At 36.7% G+C, this 19624-nt stretch overlaps 9 protein-coding genes across 9 annotated transcripts; 5 read left to right on the top strand and 4 right to left on the bottom strand.

Moving 5' to 3' along the window:
• Positions 1-74: 74 nt before the first annotated feature.
• KAFR0G00990 (uncharacterized protein) lies at positions 75-641 on the bottom strand (the record flags this gene model as incomplete). Its single annotated transcript, XM_003958218.1, has 1 exon — positions 75-641. The coding sequence occupies one exon, from the start codon at positions 639-641 to the stop codon at positions 75-77; it is 567 nt and encodes a 188-aa protein (XP_003958267.1).
• Positions 642-804: 163 nt separating this feature from the next.
• Positions 805-3336, top strand: BIR1 (survivin; the record flags this gene model as incomplete). The annotated part of the gene is made up of 1 exon (XM_003958217.1): positions 805-3336. One exon carries the CDS (start codon positions 805-807, stop codon positions 3334-3336), a length of 2532 nt encoding a protein of 843 aa, XP_003958266.1.
• Positions 3337-3471: 135 nt separating this feature from the next.
• GRR1 (SCF ubiquitin ligase complex subunit GRR1) lies at positions 3472-6843 on the bottom strand (the record flags this gene model as incomplete). Its single annotated transcript, XM_003958216.1, has 1 exon — positions 3472-6843. One exon carries the CDS (start codon positions 6841-6843, stop codon positions 3472-3474), a length of 3372 nt encoding a protein of 1123 aa, XP_003958265.1.
• Positions 6844-7604: 761 nt separating this feature from the next.
• JSN1 (Jsn1p) lies at positions 7605-10814 on the bottom strand (the record flags this gene model as incomplete). Its single annotated transcript, XM_003958215.1, has 1 exon — positions 7605-10814. The coding sequence occupies one exon, from the start codon at positions 10812-10814 to the stop codon at positions 7605-7607; it is 3210 nt and encodes a 1069-aa protein (XP_003958264.1).
• Positions 10815-11692: 878 nt separating this feature from the next.
• BUD4 (Bud4p) lies at positions 11693-14995 on the top strand (the record flags this gene model as incomplete). Its single annotated transcript, XM_003958214.1, has 1 exon — positions 11693-14995. One exon carries the CDS (start codon positions 11693-11695, stop codon positions 14993-14995), a length of 3303 nt encoding a protein of 1100 aa, XP_003958263.1.
• Positions 14996-15060: 65 nt separating this feature from the next.
• FIP1 (cleavage polyadenylation factor subunit FIP1) lies at positions 15061-15897 on the bottom strand (the record flags this gene model as incomplete). Its single annotated transcript, XM_003958213.1, has 1 exon — positions 15061-15897. The coding sequence occupies one exon, from the start codon at positions 15895-15897 to the stop codon at positions 15061-15063; it is 837 nt and encodes a 278-aa protein (XP_003958262.1).
• Positions 15898-16998: 1101 nt separating this feature from the next.
• SFC1 (Sfc1p) lies at positions 16999-17952 on the top strand (the record flags this gene model as incomplete). The annotated part of the gene is made up of 1 exon (XM_003958212.1): positions 16999-17952. One exon carries the CDS (start codon positions 16999-17001, stop codon positions 17950-17952), a length of 954 nt encoding a protein of 317 aa, XP_003958261.1.
• A 78-nt stretch (positions 17953-18030) lies between these two features.
• On the top strand, positions 18031-18891 carry KAFR0G00920 (aldo-keto reductase superfamily protein; the record flags this gene model as incomplete). The annotated part of the gene is made up of 1 exon (XM_003958211.1): positions 18031-18891. The coding sequence occupies one exon, from the start codon at positions 18031-18033 to the stop codon at positions 18889-18891; it is 861 nt and encodes a 286-aa protein (XP_003958260.1).
• A 198-nt stretch (positions 18892-19089) lies between these two features.
• JJJ3 (Jjj3p) lies at positions 19090-19581 on the top strand (the record flags this gene model as incomplete). The annotated part of the gene is made up of 1 exon (XM_003958210.1): positions 19090-19581. One exon carries the CDS (start codon positions 19090-19092, stop codon positions 19579-19581), a length of 492 nt encoding a protein of 163 aa, XP_003958259.1.
• Between the last annotated feature and the right edge of the window lie 43 nt (positions 19582-19624).

The raw sequence follows: 19624 nt of genomic DNA, 5'->3' as shown, positions 1-19624 counted from the left end.
TGTATAAAATTGCATATATGTATTTTGTATATATAGCTAAAGAATCAATGCGAATCGAAAGAAAGCTGTTTTCTTCATTCACCGCTACATCCACAGTCGTAATCCTCTAGGATAGTAGCACAATCATAGATATCTTTTTTCAAGAACTCATTGACCAGGTTATGTATATGACAACCCCACATTGCTGCTGTGGTTCTACTGGAGGTTTGTACGGGATGTTTATCGATCAACTTGACAAAATGATACGAACATTCTCCACAGGGATACAGTTCTGCATATAATCTAACAAATCTCTCCAGTTTATCACGTTCTTCCTGGGTAGGAGTGTCGGGAAATCTAGCTAACAACGTATGAAAATACTTCCACGACGCATTACCTAATTCTTTCTTAGCCTGTTGATCGGGCATCGATGGCATAATCGAATAGTCTAATTTCAATTTATCTTCGATGGTCTCCTTAACTTTCTCCTTCAAGGATTCTCCCAACTGTGCCACTGTACTGTCATCAGTTGATTTGCTTCTTATCACAGTCTTCGACATCAACGCTAGCTTAACATCCTTCACCACAAAATAAAGCAAGCCAACACCAGCCAACGCCAGTATCAAGCTGTAGAGCCTCTTTCTATTCCTGATCATCAACATTCTGGTTAGTCGTTTTGTTTTTGAGATATCAATTATGTGAACATCGAAAACTTAATCACTTGGAGAATCCGAAGAAACTCGAAAATAATTTATACCAAAACAAAGAGGAAAGACGCCAAAACAGGTGGGCTATACAGTGTTTCAGAAGGTCGTTACTGTGCCGATGGAGAAGTATTACAACGAGGAAAGGAGACTTGAGACTTTCCAAGTCTCAAAAACCATAAAGAGTAAGAAATTTAAGTGGAGGTATACAGTGATATCGCCAAATTGGTTATCACAAATTGGCTTCATATTTGATCCAATTACCGTCGATAATAAAGTCCAGAAGGATGCCATTAGATGTGTATTTTGTAAACGTCATACTTATAATCTGCAGTCTTGCAGATCAAGACGGAAGGATCCATTAGAGACCATATCAAATGTCATGATTAAGCACATCTATAACAAGGATAATAAGATATGTCAATTGGTTTACTTAAAATGGAAGATATTGAATGACAAAAGGTTCAATCCCGGTGTGTCGAACTGGGGCAGCGATTCCGTATTCAAGTGGCCGTTTTCTAAAGAGATATTCAATGTTTTCCAATTTACTTTCAATGAAAACTGGAATCCGAAAAATGATCTTTGGTCAGTCGATAATGTGGTCAGAGCTGGTTTAATACAGTACGATCCGTCATTTAGTTCCTTTGATAGCCTGGTTATTGATGATTTGAAGGGCAAGACGTGCTATTGCGTGTACTGTAGATCAGTATTAGAACCTTGGTGCACAGAAGACTCTCCAATGGTGGCTCATTTCAAAAAATGTAATAATGGCGTTTGTTATTTTTTTGAAACAATTAGAAAGAACTTTGAAGGTTATAACGATCAAGATGCAATTGAAAAGTTCCACTTTGACTATGAAGAAAATAATGATATCCATCAAGATAGTACGAGAGAATCAGTCATTCATAATACTGAAATCTTCTCAAGTCAGGTCTTTATTGAAGACGATAATAAGTCATCTACTGCTGATAGCAGTAGCAAGAATAGGGTATTTCTTTTTGATAATGAAACGGGTGAACGTTCCATGGATCAGCTAGATAAACAAGGCAATATAAACAATATAAAAGCCCCGTCACCAACTATAGTGGAAAACTCAGAACTATCTTCCGGAGAGAACGGTAAAAATGATGAAATTACCAATAATGAAAAATCACAGTCGCCGGTCAGAAAGAAGAGAAGGCTGATCCGAGCATCTCCAAAACGAACAATTTCGGAAAATAGCCTTTCTGAATCAAATGATACTAGATCTTTCGATCTATCGACCAGCGAGAAACAATTGGTTGTTAATTTCCGAACCCATGTAAATAAAAAGAAAGAACTGGCAAGAACAAATAGAATTTTGGACGACAGCATAGATGATTTTAGCTTTAGTAATCAAGGCCATAGTAGCTTTAATATACCAATGCAAACCACTTCAGTTGTTCAATCAAAAGAGCAAACGGAGTCAGTACAGGCAGATACACCGGCGTTATTGCATGTGAAGCCTAACTTAGAATTCTCTCCATCTCCAGTCTCAAAAGGTAAGTCCTCGCCCGAGTTTGTAACAGCTGTCTCTGGCATCATGGTAAAAGAGTCACCTACTCGTTCGAGAAGTTTTAAAGATGATGATTTTATGAGTAGTATCCCTCACCTAAGTCATTCGAGAAAAGACTCTGAAGAACCAACAATTTCTGCTTTTGCTAATACGGTAGTGACTAACGTTGCCAATGAGGAACATGTAGAACATTCAAACGATACACAGATGGTCAGAGAAAGGTCAATTGTTGGTACGGCGATGAGAAATAAGAATTTTGTGGTAGACACTTCTATCGGCAAGATATTAGAACATCGAGAGGTCCATTCTAGTAAGCAGGATATGACACCTATCAGACATAAACCTAACGAAAAAATGTATGAATTGAACAATTTGGATGGTCCTGAGAGGAACACTTTCGAAAGCACGCCGATACAACAAAATAATCAACGTAAAGTGGAAGGAAATGTGACCCTTCGAGCTAAATTTGAATTGATACCAAAGGATGTGGAACTAAACGCAAACCTTTCAAATTCCTCATCATCCTCAAGTGTCATATCTTCTGCTGTATCAACTCCTATAGCAAGCCCAATACAAAGAAGTATTCCGCCGTCCTCGAAACAGTCTGATCGGCAAGTACTTAGGCATCGGAANNATTTTGCAAACTCTCGTAATCTTTCTCCCACTAAGGAAGACAATTCCATCAAACTGGCCGTCACAGAGGATAAAGAAGTACCAGAAATTAAAAAATCTTTCGAAACTGTGCAAGGATGGGAACCTATTACTATCAATAACTTTCTCGATGTTGATAGTGACAAGAATATTGTTAAGATATATTTGCATAATCTACTGCAGTATATCAACAGGAATGACTCCTCACTGAACAATGATAAGGATGGTGATTTGACTTTTTTTATCAATAAAATGCCAGGTGGGGAGATGAATTCAACTTTTGCTAGCTGGCTTGATGAGAAAATTCACACGATTCATGATGAATTTTTGAGAGACTCCTCTAAAAAACTTGAAATGCTACAAAACCAGCTTCATTTAGCCAAGAGTATTATCAATTCTCTGGATGAAAATTCTGATGAAAATGATGAGATACTTCTGGATTTGGCAAAGAGATTTGGGATTACATGAAAATATAGTGAATTGGTGCTATTTTCTATCGAAGGTAGCAGGAGAGGTTACGAGATACAACATGACACGGACTCGAGATATATCAGAATTTATTATATAATATTGTTAGATCTGCATATATACAAGTATATACTATTAAGCTTCTTCCTCTTCATCAGGAGTTTCTGAACGATCTTCCATTTGTACATCACTAACAACATCTTGCCCCAGATTTTGGTCGTTTTGGTCGTTTTGAGGGTTTCGTATTCCAAATTGGATTATTCTCATCTGGTCAGCAGTTAACGGCACTCTTTCACCTAGTTGTTGCCAGAATCCAACACCCTCCCTCGTTGGATCATTCAAGCGGGTGAAATTGTTGGCTGTGGCGTTGTCGTTATTGGACTCATCAATAGCACCCATTAGGTTCATATTCAAGTTAATATTATTATTGTTGGTTTCTGTATTATTCCACACATTTCTCTCATTTGCAAGGGCAATTTCTCTTTGTCTTGTTAAGAGCATAATACTATCTTTTAAATATAGCCTTAGTACAACAGTCGAAATTTTGAATTTATGTAACAATTCGGTGAATTTATCTGCAAACAATATTCTCCATATGTATAATCCTTTTAGATCCCTCTCGATTTTCGCCTCGTAAACTCTATCTTGTACAAGGTTGATTAATCTATTCAATTCCACCATTTGAATAAAAGTTTGGGCCATTTCATGGAGCAAAAAGCCTGTAAATTGATATTGCACTCGAGCCAAACTTGCGACATTGACTTCAAAGTCATCAATATGCTCATCCAGCTCGTGAAATCTTCTGACAATGTGGCACATATCACTATTCAGATCTCTGTTTGCTCCAGCTGCAATTTCGGGGTCAATATCATCGTATTCACTATTAAATGGATCTTCAATGAACTTTTTATCGACAAGAGACATCAAATTGTTTAGCTCGTCCTTATTAATGCTGAGCTCTCCCTTATATGTATTATCATACCAGCTAAACACCTCATCCAATCGCTCGAAATTGATATTTTGGAAGGTCATGTCAGCTGTCAGTCCAGGAATATGCGACAGTCCAGCGGCCGCCAATATTGCTGCAGAATCTTGATTTAACTCACCTGTAATTCTCGATATTCCCGTTTCCAAGCCTTCATTTGATTGAAGTAAGTTATGTGAAACAATGTACTTGGATAGAACCTCATTGATATCAGTTTGAGGACCATTTGTTGGTGTAGTTAGACTCATAAGATAATGACGCAGTTTATGTACGCCTTTTCCGGAAAAGACACAAAATATTTGACGTTGATTGTCACTAAAATCACTAGGAGCAGGCCTGCAAAACTGAGTAATATCAGGCCTCAAAAATGATGGGACTGCAGTTAGTGACAAATGAGAAAGTCTTGGACATGCCATTAACAGTTCGTAGATAGGATAAATGGTTAGATTTGAACAATATGACAAGTGGACTCTCTCTAAGCTATCATTCCTTCCACGCAAGGAAATCATGTTCAGTAAGCCTTCATCGGTCATTTGTGAGCACTTGACTAAACCAATTCTTTTCAATTTACTCAAATCTGAAAGCTCGTATAAGGTTCTATTAGTCAAGTTCGTACAACATGCGAAATCTACGTACTGTATTCTTGGGCATGATTGAACAAGCACTCTGACTCCTTGATCTGTTATATTGAAACAGTGACCGAAATGAACTGTTTGTAGATTTTTCCCTAGTCTAGCTAGATGAAATAGTGAATTATCTGTAATCCTACTACATTTTCCCAAAAATATGTTTCTTAGCTTGGGTGCTAGATCAACAATTTTTTCTACAGTCTTGTCAGTGAAATTTTCACAATTCGATAAATCTATCAATCTTAAAGAAGGCAGCATGTTTAGACTTTTAGAAAGTTCCACAAATAATTTGTCTGTTATGTTCATATTATGCGTAATCCTGAACTCCCTCAATTGAGTCAATTTTGAGAACATCTTCAACAGACTATCATCATGAACATTTGGACAGTCAGTAATGTCGACTTCAACCAGCATTGGACATTTATCCGATAAAATATTGAGCAATTCATCATTCATCGTATTACTTGAGGTGATTTTTACTCTTTTCAACATGGGAGCATGTAAAACGAAATTATTCAAAGCTTGGAAGCTAACAGCCTTAGCTACGGGGACGTAGAATCCCTGAACTCTTGGACAACCGTCAGCTAACGTGTTAAATACATTATCTTTAACTTCTTTGATGCCAGTTATGTCGACACTTTGCAGAAATTTGCAACCTTTCAAAATTTCGGAAACAGGACCACTTGTAATATGCTTGCAAAATACCAACGTCAATCTTTCTAGATTGTTACAACCAATGAAATAGTGAAGCTCGTCATCATGAATATAATCGCCAACAAAAGAGAAATTTAATCTTTTAATCATTAAACGGTAATTAAAAACCGTTCTGTTAGAGTGTAATTTCATCGTTCTTAAAAATAAATCTAATTGTTGCTTTTTGTTAATATGAGGTCTATAATAAAGAATTTTTACAATAATCAAGGCCCACAGTTTACAGACTGTTAATAGGTTAACTGTATCTGATTTTGAGTTGAGTTTATCGAGAACCAAGTGTAATATTTCTGAAGGTAAACGGTGTAAGGGGAAAACTAAACTCGAAGTATTTGAGCTCGCATTTGGCTTGAACATTTCTGATTGCAAAGTTTGAACCAGTTGTCTTGAGTAATTTGATACCTCCTGTAAACCATCTGTTAGATGAGATGCATCGTTTAAAACCAAAGTATCCACCCAGTTGTAAAATTTATCAGTTGGATTCTCTACATTTTTGCCTTCAGCTTTTGCCTTCGAGTAATGTACCATGGCTCTTTTATATTCTTCTACTATGTTCATGATTTTAATTCTTAGTTTTTGTAACTCCATTGTTTCCACTTCAATGGCCCTCAGTCTTATACATTGTAGTTTATTCAAAAAATTCATGGCAGTTGCGTTCTCAGCAAGTTCCATTTGCCTTAATTTCATATTATCCAGTTCAATTTCATCTAATATTGCATGTCTTCTATTCTCTATTTCATTAAGAAAGTTTTCTACTTTCTCTTGCAATACAATTTGAAACAAATTGATTGTCTCCAGGTCTGAAGGATCCAAGTTTGAGAAAGAATCGTCACTGAAATAATTTAATTGTGAGAGATTAATAAAGTTATTGTTAATATTATTACTACTGTTTTGCAATGAGTGGGCAACATTATTATTATTATTATCATTATTATTATCAGTTGTAAAACTATTAGGATCCCTCAAAAAGGCCATATGATTTCCACTACTTCGTAGCTGGTTTTGAATAGCTGCGCCATTTGGATTAGATGTCGATCGGAGATCAGTTAATGATCTATCAGGAATTAGCTCAGAGGTACTGAACTGACCGTGTTGTAAATTTTGAGTTGCCTGCTGCTGACCAGGATCGGATGACACTAGATTATTAAAAGGAAATCTATTATTGAAGTTATTTGGATTCATAGTACAGTTTATGTGCCTAGTCTTCTATCACTGGAATGCAGATGGTAAAATTAATCAATTAGAATATATTATATTATTTCAAAATTGGAATGCTCCAAAGGTTTGCGTTCTCACCAAGTTAGAACTTTCTGAGAGCAATCTAAAAATGATAATAGTTCCTAAATCTAAGGAATTCGATTTATAGAATGATGGGTAGGTAGGTTAGATGCCTGTTTCACTGCTCTCACAAAGATTTCTTAATAGTAAAAGTTGTTCTTCATCTATATATTTTTTTTTGCGCTGTTAATTAATTTCCTAATTTGGGACTCCTAGTTTGGGAGGAGGGGTCGCATTTGATGCATCGAGCAAAATGCGTGTCAGTGGGTCGGACAAACATAAGATATGCAATCAACATAGTAAAAAGGTCACGAAGGACGCGATGCAGCTGTGATATTCTGGCTATATGTTTCAGTTATTGAATCATAGTCAAGTAGCATGGGAATCACATAAGTATGTTAACTTGTGACTCATTTTGTGAGTCCTTATGATATGTCTCATCATTTCAGACTCTTTCTTTAAATATGATAAATTGATTGCTATTAAAAAATAAAGTATTCCCTGTATCTGACGCTAGATACTTGAATCGTTTATATTGAGATTTATATTGAATATAAGAAACTTCATATTATATATTCTAAAATGAAGGAAAGCCAGAAAAAATATTCTTGAATGTATATATATTACCCATATGAAAGGACATAAAATGTGCGGAAAAAGCATATTCAGAAACCATACGCACCTTGATCAACACCGGCATTGGTACCATTTGAACGATCCAGTATAGTACTGGAATTTGCAAAACTTAATTTTGGTAACGATATTGGCGTGTTATTATTGTTCAAGTTCAACATTTCTAGCTGTGAGGTTAATTCATCATTATTCATTAAGTATGTATTGGAACCAGTATACCCGCTTGGAAATACACCTGGATAATTATAGTACGCTAGAGGATTGCCAGGTGGCGCTGCAGATGTCATTGCTGCCTGGTTCGCTGCGGCTAGAGGCATCAGACTGGAAGCTCTAGAGGCGCCATTGTTCGCCCCCGGATTACCACTGCTGCGAACACTTGACATGGATAAGCCCCTAATATGGTTAGCTGTTGAATCTGGTGTAAATGCATGTGAAGTACTTTTCCTATGTTTGGTAGGTAAATTCTGCGCTTGCACGTTAACTGGAGTTAGACCGACTTCTTCCATCAACCGACGATGTTGTTGTGGCGGTGGGTTCTCCGTGAGTATCTTGCGTACTTGATTGATAACGTGAGATCTGACGTCATCTTCCAATAATGGCATTGACAGAACTTTGTAGATGAATGTAGGTCCATAATTCGTATCATGAAGGATTTGTTGCAGCTGCGTTGGAGGCTCATCAGAATTTTGATCGCCAAAGATTGCTTGTAACGTTTGTTTTCTTGCACTATCATCTCCTCTAAAATTTAGAATCTTAAGGACAGTTAGTGATGCCAATTTATGACGACATAAGTCTAGGATATGATCAATCAATCTAGGAACCAAAATGGAATGTCTCTTTGGTAAGACACAAGTATCCAAGAACCAGGTTAGTAGAAGTGTACCATTACTATTGGTGGCCAAATATTCTGCATATAACACAATCATACTGCTCAAAACTAGGGTCTGTTCAGTGGTGACAACATCGTGGGCCTCTACGCACGCTCTAACAGCACGAGCACCATATCTATTTTGTACAATAGTCCAGAAGTTAGCAATAATACTTTCAAAAATAAAACTATTCCATGGGAATCCAAACTTCAAGACACATTGGATAACATAGTTCCCGAATTGATCTGTAAAAAGTGGTGTACAGTATTTCTCAATACCCTTTGTGACTAACATAATCTGTCTTGCAGAAGTTGCCATAGTTATCATTTTTTGACAAGCCCATGTACCATTTTTGTGAACCCCCATGGAAGTTAAATAAGGACTTGTTTTCCTAAGCATAATGTCTTTAACAATATCAGAAGAGCATTCGAATAACTTTTGTGCAATGGTATTACCCAGATAATCTGAACTCAATTCTGGTAACTCGTCCAACATAGCCAAAGCTAACTGTTCTAATTCTAAGTTTGACATAGAATCTGAATCGATGCTTTTACGCAATTCACGCAATTTAGGTGCATCAAACTGTTTGGTAGTTAATGACTCAGGTAAGGGACCGAAATTTGTTGTATCTGAGGTACCATCAAATTTAGAAACTTTTGTTAATAAATTTTGAATTTGTAAGGAGTCATGTTTTGTTTCAAATGAATCGATGATTTTTTTTAATTCTTGCTTTTGGTCTTTGGCATTAGGTGGAGGTAATGGGAATGGACACTGTTCCTTTTCTGAAATTGTGTGAGCAGAATATGAATAGTTATGGCCTAATGGTTGCTGTATTTCAGCGGGTGGTTGTTGCTGCTGTTGTTGTTGCTGTTGCTGTTGCTGTTGCTGTTGCTGTTGTTGCTGTGGATGATGGTATTGGTTGAAGACAGGAATGGAGATTCCTCCGTGTTGTTGGAAAGTTACTGAACCATTAAATAATTGTTCTTGCAATAAAGGCTGTGGGCCATTTTTTTCGTTGATAGCTTGGGGTACCATATAAGTAGTAGAATTTTGATGCATTGGTAATATCTTTGCAAACGATATGGCACTTGGAGCACCAATTTTGGAAACTTCTTTTCCCTGTAAATTGTCAAGAGCACGGAGAGCACTTTCAACAGTTTCGAATTCTACTAGAGCAATATGAATTCCTTTCAAAGTTCTAGCAGAGATTACTCTGCCAAACTTGGAACACAAAGTTGCCAAAGAAGTACTAGTTAGATTGACAGCATTATTCAGAAGGGGTTGCTGATGCTGTAATGGATAAACGTTCGAAATTGAGATGGTGTTTGTTGGTAATAAGTTACCAATCTGATTTATGGAAGGGACACTTGGATCCATGGAGACCCAGTTTATGGATCTTGGATCAATTTCATCACTTACCAAAGGTGGTTCAGCACCTTGTGGGGCCATTGCAAAATTGGATATAGCTTGTGTTCTAGCTGGTTGTTGTTGATCGTAAAACTGAGCATCCATGTAGATACTGGAAGTATTTGATTGTGAACGTTGCCTGTTCACCCACATTGCATTGTTATTTGATGTTGGGACAGTAAGGTTATTAACGACAGTTCCACCTCCTGTAGTTGTATTGATGTTATTTTCCGTAGGTATATTATTGGAGATAGATGGCACTAAGGCATCGTAATATGCAGATTTTGTGTAGTCATTCAAAGAAGCGTTATTATTGCTGGTGGTGGCATTATTGTTATTGTTTGAGCCTATTTGTTGTAAGATATGCTGTTGTAAAGGATCATTCGTGGGTAGTGGATTAGCGTTTGTTGAACCCCAAGGATTAGTTGAAGGAGCGGCACTCTGTGCGATAGAAGACATTGATGTGATTTGTGAAGAGATGGTATTATTTCTAGTTCTTGATATTTGTTGGGGTAATTGGCTAGTGAAATCATTTGACGATCTTGGCTGTGGATTTAACATATAATTTGAATGATCTGGGAAATTGGCCAAATTGTCAATTTCTTGCGGTGGAGTCAAGCGACCGGCTGATTCTAATGGTAATCCAGCGATGAAATTTTTTGATTTCATATCAACGGTTGATTCAGAACTATTGTTTGATTCATCATCGGTAACTGATAAATTTTTACCATTTTTCTTTGAATGATGTAATTTTGCACTTATAGAAGGTAATAAATTACTTAGAGTGTTTGAGAATTTGCCTGCACGGGATCTATACGAACCTAATTTTTGAGTTTGATGCCCACTTAATTGATTATCAAGAGTTTCTTCGTATATTGGGATAGTAATACCTGGATCTATAACTTCAGGAATATTAGCGAGAGTCCCATCAGTGGGTGTTCTGGAAACAGATTTCTTCTTATCCATAATTTATTGGAGAGGATGGAATCCACAATGATAGTAATATTTCTCGAAACTCGATCTTGCGATATCTTTCAGACGAGTCTTCTATAGTAACACCTTACAGAAATTGTTTTACCAGTGATGCAATAGTAGTAGGAATAAAAAGTTACTGTCTAATAGAGTGACAGACAGATGATAGTAGCGATGTATAGTACTGTTGTATCAGTTACACTCAATGACAAACTACTCTCTTCTTTATTAATCAATGTAATATACTGTACTGAAAAATTCAAAAATGCCCCGGCCCCTATACATTGTCCGCCAAATTATCACTCTTGGTGTTTTTTTTTCTCATAGATTCTTTTCATTCTGAGAAGCTCATTTTTTTTTCAGTGCGCGGAACGCCAACCGACCAAAAAATAAATTTTGGGGGAAAAAGTGATCACGTGATGGAGGAAGTGAAAAAGTTAATATAGTCACGTGATCAGAAACTTGGTTTAATGGCTCAGCACGTGACTGAAATGGTAATTTTTACTGTTACGAATCGCAAAAATTCACTTGAATCGTCTTGCTTCATTAAAGAGACGTTTGGCATTGTTTGCCCCCCCCCCTTCTCACGACCCATCAGAATCTTATTACACTGAACACTAAAATGGCTTGTGTGTCATGTGATCATTGCTCTGTTTTATTGGTCCTTTACGGCCTGTTTCCCTTTTCGGACTACGTTTTTTTTTTTTCGACTTTTTGGGGCAATGGCTTGATCGAGACATGTGTTGCTTCATTGGGACAAACGTAAACAGAAATTCCATCAGGTACGAATTCGAAAGGAACTTGATAAATTAGAACTCCATCGAAGTATAATCAGTGTATTTGAACGTACTACACAAGCGTAACGAGGTATAATGGATGCTGAGACTACCGTAGAATCGTTATTACGAGAAATTGACATCGAGGTTAATAACAGCATAAGAGAAAGCAAGAGTGAGAGACATTTGAAGAAAATTTTGGATGATAATATAAGTGACACAACTCATAACGACAACGTACTGTCATCCCCTTTCAAAGCTACTTTGCAACCATTAGAGACTGACTTACTGTTGCCCCCATCAAGAAAACTTGCTTCCACTATTGAAAATTTATCAGGTTCTACCGTTACTCATCGTATAACCAAAAATTCAAGCCCCAGTGCAATGAAATTACAAGCAAGGATCGACCGTACTCCAGGTACAGAATGTGATGCGGATATCATGGATTCTGCAAGACCCTTACTGCCACATTCAAAATCTGACACTTTTCTATCATCTCCCGTACATTTCTCAATGGATGAGGAAAGTTTTGCTAGCGATGACAATTATTCTCCACAGATTAAACATTCACCTTCTAAGATACCTTTGACAAGTAAGATTATCATTAATAATTTTATGAAGAATGACGTACCCCCAACTAGGGCATCTTCTGGATCCTCTGTTGGTGACGAAAAAATAACCTCTTTATCTGTGACTTTACCAAATGATCATGTTTATAATTTAGAGAAAATCCCAAGTATACCAGACACACCAGAACTTGGAGTCTTCGTACAACCAAATCTCAACAAAACTGAGTCTCTCAGATTTGTCAGTGTTTCTACGTTTGAAAAAGATCGTGAAGAACATCAAAGCACGAAAGAAGCATCCCCATATTGTGAGGAGAATGAACAAGAATCCGATATTAGAGATCTAAGTATTGCTTTGGAACCGAATAGCACAATTGCAGAAGCCAGTACAGCGGAAGATCTCAAATTGTTATCCGCAGAGCTCTCAAATGGTCAAGTTGATGGAGAGAATGGTTCAGTGATAATTAGTCCTTTTGAAACTGGATTGACGGAAGAAGATTCAACTACTGACGACCTTCAAACCCAGATTGATAATGCTCCCATCTTGGAAAGCAAAGAAAAATTTGCTTACTCACTTGAAGGAGAAGGATTCGAAACAGAAGTAAAACCAGAAAACAATGCTCCTGATACAGCAGCTGTTGATGAAGATACAAAAGATGGGACAAGTAAGCTACCTGAAATTGAAAAAGGAAAAAATACTGAAGGTAAGACGCCTGCTATGGGATTAGGTTTGGTAAGTATTGGATGTCCAGAAAACAACAATGCAATAAACCAAAACATAGCAGAAGAAATAGTAGAAAATAAGGTCGTTTTGGAAGCTGATTCGCATGAAACTCTTTCTTTTAAGAGTTTGGTTCCTGTAAATACAGAGCTTGATGCCACTTCAGTTAAAGAAACAGACGTGGGATCACCTAACGACTCCATTGATGAACTTGTTGATTTTACACCAGTATTACCGCAATTACCTGTATTAGATCCGCTGTTTTTGGATGATCCATTAAACCATGATCCAGATAGTTCACTTGATTCAATCGACGCTAGAAGACAGATTTCTCCAACTGACTATTTATCTGTTTGGCATTTACAGGATTCAGTCATACCTGCACCAGAAACGACAATAAAGCAGGCTCCACGGCCCGATTCGCCAATGATGCAACATTCCTACAGATTTAAACCGAAGTTGGTTCATAGTAGTAAGATACGTTACTCTGAGACATTATCGAGAGAATCGCAGGTGAGGAATCACGATTATGATGATAATGTATCCCTTGGTGAGGAGTTCAGTAAAGTAATGGAAAATATGTTAGGCGATAATGCATCATCACTACTAACATCGGTGGAAACTACTTCTTTAAGGCCAAATTATTTAAATATTTGGACTGATGAAGAGACTCAAATGAGGGAAAAATATACAAAAGTTGATGTCAGTGAGATCTTAATAGAGGAGGGGAAGCTTACAAATTTGAAATCATCAAGTAATGATGTGGTTGTAGGTAAAGCAGATAGTATCAAGAGTTATGAAGTTGATATGGAATCGATTGAAAGTAACTCTGAGGGACTTAGAACTTCAGGTCATATTGAAAGCCCCTTCAAATTTATTAGGAAGAAGGAATACCAAGAGCCTGAATTAAACAATTCAGCTAACCTATTTTCCAAACCTTTAAAAGGTAAACCTAGGGAGGAAAAGAAATTGGAGGACAACGTTATTGAGAAACTGGTTGAAGAAGTAGCGGTCGTTGAAGATAAAGAAGCTTTGGTAGAGGAGGAACTTAAGGACTATGGTATCCTGTACTTGAAACTTGAAAAGATGAAAATTAATTTAAGTGGAATTTCAAATCATCAAGCAAAATTCTGCCTGGAGATTGACAATGGGATAAATGTAGCACGTAGTCCCTGGAAAAAATTAGATGATGATGATTATTTCATTATCGATAGAGAGTTAGAAATTCCAACATTGAATTTAAAACAAACGATCTATGTCACGTTAAAATGTCAATATAAGAAGGCAGAAACTGAATTAGTTGAAGTTGTCAAGAAAATAAGTGTTGGCAAAAAATACAATTTTATTGGTAAGAATAAATATGCTTACGAAAAGAGGTATGTTCAAAGGCCAGTGACTTTTGATGAATGGGATTACATGTTTGCAGAAGATGGATCGTTTGGATATTGTGAAATTAAATTAGATAAAGAATTTTTGAAACAAAATAAATTTAATGGTAGTTTTGATAAGATATCGGCTGAAGTTAAGAATAGATGGGCTAGGATACCTAATAATAAAGACTCCAAGGTAAAGAATTTTGAGTTACCACGTCGAAAAGAATATAAAATTGGCACAATAGAATTTAATGGCTGTTACATTGAAAGAAGTTCGAACTTAGAGGTTTTCCCTAAGAATCGTGAATTGGTGAATGATATGGTTAAAAAATTGCAGGAACAAGAAAAGATACGAAGAGAAGGGTATTTACAACAAGAAGGCGGCGATTTAGAGGGTGTTATAAAGAAGAGGTTTTTCAAATTGAATGGGACATCGATGGTCGGATTTCATGAAAATAGTGGTAAAGCGCAGATAACGATAAATCTATTAAAAGTTTGCAAAGTGATTAGTAGTAGTGATGTTGTTAGGGGGAAAGAAGTAAGAAACTTGACTGATTTGGTTTTAGTTGGTGAAAGCTTTGAATTAGTTTTCAACAATGGTGATAAGATAATATTGAATTCCGATATATCGACGAGGGACACTATAGAATGGTATAATACCATTAAAAGGGTTGTTGAATTGAACTCTGTTCATCAACCTTGGGTTAAAAAGATGAGTAAATTTAGTATAAGGACATAATCGTAACGATTTTAAAATATATATATAAAGTATGCTACATTTGATTGTTATTAATATTAACATTATTAATTTTGATTTGGTTTTTGTTGTTGCTGTTGTTGTTGGTTCATTGGAGGAATCATACCGGGCATTGGGAAAGGTGGGAACCCACCGAACATTGGTAATGGTGGAAATCCTGGAGGAGGCATAGCTGGAGGACTTTTATTTGTGTTTACTATTACAGGATTTGGAGTAGAGTCATTAAGAGGTTTATTTATTGGTTTTGGATCCAGTTTACCCTGTTGCTGTAAAGTGAGTAAACCCATCAATATTCTTCTTGGATTATATTCAGTTTTAATCTTTTCTTGTCTATCTAGATATTCCATCCAACTAAACTCATTGAACCCGTAATTGAAATAATCAGCCAAATTAGCACCTGGCTGTCTCCAAGGTTTTTCTTTGAGTACTTCTGGATCGATTTGAGTTATTGGTTGACCATCAAAGAGACCGTCCTTATCCAAGTCGATATTTCCTGCAGTATTTACTTCATCCTGTTGACTTTGATCAGTGGGGAGTGTACCAGCTGTTGTTACATTGGTGGCTGTTGTAGTAGTTGCGCTGGGAGTTACAGAGGACCCATCTTCACTTGTCTGTAATGCAGTCTTTACACTTTCTGTAGCGACACTTATAGTTTCTGTGGACAGGGATATACTTTGGGAATCCAATCTAGTTGGATCTGGACCATTACTGATGATAAATTCAATATCTGAATCGGATTCAGATTCAGAAATGACATCAGAATCATTTGTATCATGAATGGTATCGCTATCGCGTACCGTCGTTGGTTGTACTACTACTCTCTGAACTTCCTCTTCATCTGAACCATAGAGGAACCTATCATCATCTTCATCACTTGATTCCATGGTTACTTCTTGTGTATGTTGATGATTGTTCTGTTAGTTATTAGAGTAGAGTTGGTGGACTTCCAATGCCTAAAAATCCTTTTTGCAAAAGGAAAAAAAAAAAGAAGACACGTGACGTCGAACAACAAATACCCCAAAATTTCTCTTATTAAGAGTATATAAACATAAATATAGTAGCTACTAAGATTAAAAAATGGTATCTTTATAAATAAGTTTTTGAGAATCTGATTGATATTTCTTGGAAGTTCAATGAATGGTCGATATTGAGTAATTTTTCGTTAATTTCCAATAGAAATGGATCTTCGTTATCGAATCGTATATAATCTTCGTATTTGAAATTAATCAATTTATCGTTGTTATTAATGATATGGATTGGTTTTGTGTGTACTAATAGATGATAGTCAGTATCTTCGATGTACTCCTTGGGTGTCTGTTGTAGAGAATAATTTGTCACTATAAATTCGTCATCTTCCAGCAGTGGTAGTGGGGGTAACAGCAACAGGGACGCTAGGCAGTTATTGTTTTCGAAATCTGAGTGTAAAACTTGTTGCTGTGGAAATGATTGTAACATCGGCTGGGCGGCTAGCTCTTGATATTAATAGTTTATATGACGAGGAGTATGCGAGGGTAAGTGGAGGACGGTGGCAGTGAAGCAGTGCAATGTGAGTTGCATTGGAGCGGAGACCACATGTATTTCGGGTTTCGAGTGGTTTATATACCCGCTGACCAACCGGTGCATAGGGGGAAAATCCACCGTTTGTTGACAATAGAAGATTCCCCCCCAACAACTGACCACACTTTCTCCAACTGATGTGGGTCTGGGTTCCCCAACAATTGTAATCCGTATTTGCTTACCTCGGCGGCAAATTATTTGTTTTTATTTTTATTTTTTTTGTTCTTTCTGGTCCGCCTCTCCTCCATCTCCGGATCGATGGACTACATTGCCGTTTCACCGAAACACTCGATTAACAAACTGCATTAATTCACTACTGAAGCCCCCCATATAAAGAAGCTCATTTTTTCAGCAATTCATCCCATCGTGTAGCTCCACCGTAAATTTAGTATGGCATAAATTTTTTCTCTGTCTCTTACCCTCCCCCTATGCCTAGCGATCGCTCTTCAAATCCCATAGTCAATCTTTTAGCTGGAGGCTCCGCGGGTCTTATGGAGGCATTGGTATGCCATCCATTGGATACAATAAAAGTTAGAATGCAAATTTACAGAAAATCAACAGTAGAGATGAATGCCGCGGAAAATTTAGCAATTAAACCACCGGGTTTTATTAGGACTGGCACTTCAATATATTCTCAGGAAGGATTCTTAGCGTTGTATAAAGGTCTTGGTGCAGTCGTCATTGGAATCATACCCAAAATGGCCATAAGATTCTCTTCGTATGAATGGTACAGATCTCTATTGGCATCTCCATCAACTGGTACGGTCTCGACGGGAAATACTTTCATCGCCGGTTTATTAGCGGGCGTCACAGAAGCGGTAATGGTAGTCAATCCAATGGAAGTAGTCAAAATAAGATTACAATCACAACATCTTACAACAACAACCACGAAAAGTATCACGGCGAAATATAAAAATGCAATTCATGCCGCTTATACAATAGTTAAGGAAGAAGGTCCAAGAGCTTTATATAGAGGTGTTTCATTAACTGCCGCTAGACAAGCAACAAATCAAGGTGCAAATTTTACAGTTTATTCAAAATTAAAAGAATATCTGCAGAAAAATCAAAATTTAACAACTTTACCCTCCTGGCAAACTTCTTGTATTGGTCTCATATCAGGCGCAATTGGACCCTTTTCAAATGCTCCACTTGATACAATAAAGACAAGGTTACAAAAAGATAAATCAATCAAGAGTGATAAAACTTCTTCGTGGAAGCGCATCGGTGCAATTGGCTCACAATTAATCAAAGAGGAAGGCTTTAGAGCTTTGTATAAAGGTATCACTCCAAGAGTTATGCGTGTCGCGCCAGGTCAAGCTGTCACTTTCACCGTTTACGAATTTATAAGGAAAAAATTAGAATCATTCAAATTATTTCAATAAGTAGAAAAAAAAAAAAATAAAACAGGGAAAACCGTATACTTCCCATCTACAACAGTATATATAATATTCGCATCAATCATGAAACTTTCAATACAAAAGACTTATAAATTATCTTCAAATTATTATATTCCTACTGTAGCTTTGGGAACCTACGATTTACCAAGTTCTGAAACGACAGAAATTGTCGAAAATGCATTGGATGTAGGTTATAGACATTTTGATACTGCTGTACTTTATGATAACGAAGAAGAAGTCGCTCAAGGAATTTCTAATTGGTTAATAAGACATCCAGAGACTAAAAGGGATGAAATTTTTTATACTACAAAATTGTGGAATTCACAATTTGGTTATCAGAATGCAAAGAGAGCAATAAGAGAATGCGTCGATAAAGTTCAAGATTTAAAATATATCGATTTATTACTGATGCATTCTCCCATCGGTGGTCCACAGATTAGAGAAGAAACCTGGAGGGCTATGCAAGAGGCGGTGGATGAAGGAATCGTTAAATCTATTGGTGTCTCTAATTTCGGTATTAAACATTTAAAGGAATTGTTTCAATGGGATGGGTTAAAATATCGTCCCGTGGTAAATCAAATTGAAATCTCTCCTTGGCTCATGAGACAGGAATTAGCTGATTTTTGTAAAATGGAAGGTCTTGTTGTAGAAGCATACGCTCCTTTGACTCACGGTTACAAAATAAATCATCCAGATTTGATTAAAATTTCAAACGAACTGAATAATACGAAGAATACGGGTCAGATTCTAATCAGATGGTCCTTACAACATGGATACGTACCATTACCGAAGACCAAGACTATTGGAAGGTTGGAAAGTAACCTTGATGTCTACGATTTTGAGTTGACAGAAGATCAAATGAAATTCCTTGATCATCCAGAAGCTTATGAACCAACAGATTGGGAATGTACTAATGCTCCATGATCGGTTTATATAACACATATATACGACTAAAATTTCTTAACCATGCGACTAAGAATGTCTCTCTCTACATTTACGTTAATCCCGACATCTATTCCAAATATTTATCTTTTTAATGTTTACTAAGACAACATAAAACTTTTGAAAAATTTTAAGAAATGAGATGATTTGTAAGAAAACTTAAATAATGATACGAACCGAATGAACAAAGCCACCCATTATGAAGTGCTGAATGTACCTGCACAAGTCACACCAGATGAACTGAAAAAGTCATACAGGGTTTTGCTACTCTCCACTCATCCAGATAAAAGTAATGTTACCACATCAAAATACAGTATCGATCAAATCAAAGAAGCCTATAGAATTCTGAGTGATCCAGTTTCACGTAAAACATATGATGCACATCTTTTAGAAGAAGGTAAGAAGAATGGTTTCTACAATGTCGGTGATGCACTAGATGAAGTCTCCTTAGATTCATTCGCATGTCATGAAAATGAAGATTTGATGGAATACACAATGAAATGTCCAAGATGTCAAGTCAAAGATGGTTTTAAGCTTAATGATGATATCTTAGACGAATTTGCAGTTAGTTGCAATGAAAGAGATCAAGGTTTGTTTCAAGTTCTTGTTCAATGTGATTCATGCAGTCTGTGGTTGAAAGTAAATTTTTACGCTTTAGAATCAGAAGAATAATCCCAAATCAGACAACCTGTACATATTTTAAATATAGATTCAC

Source organism: Kazachstania africana, chromosome 7 (assembly GCF_000304475.1).
Source record: "Kazachstania africana CBS 2517 chromosome 7, complete genome".
Lineage (NCBI taxonomy): Eukaryota > Fungi > Ascomycota > Saccharomycetes > Saccharomycetales > Saccharomycetaceae > Kazachstania > Kazachstania africana.
This window is presented reverse-complemented; position numbering and strand designations above follow the sequence as displayed.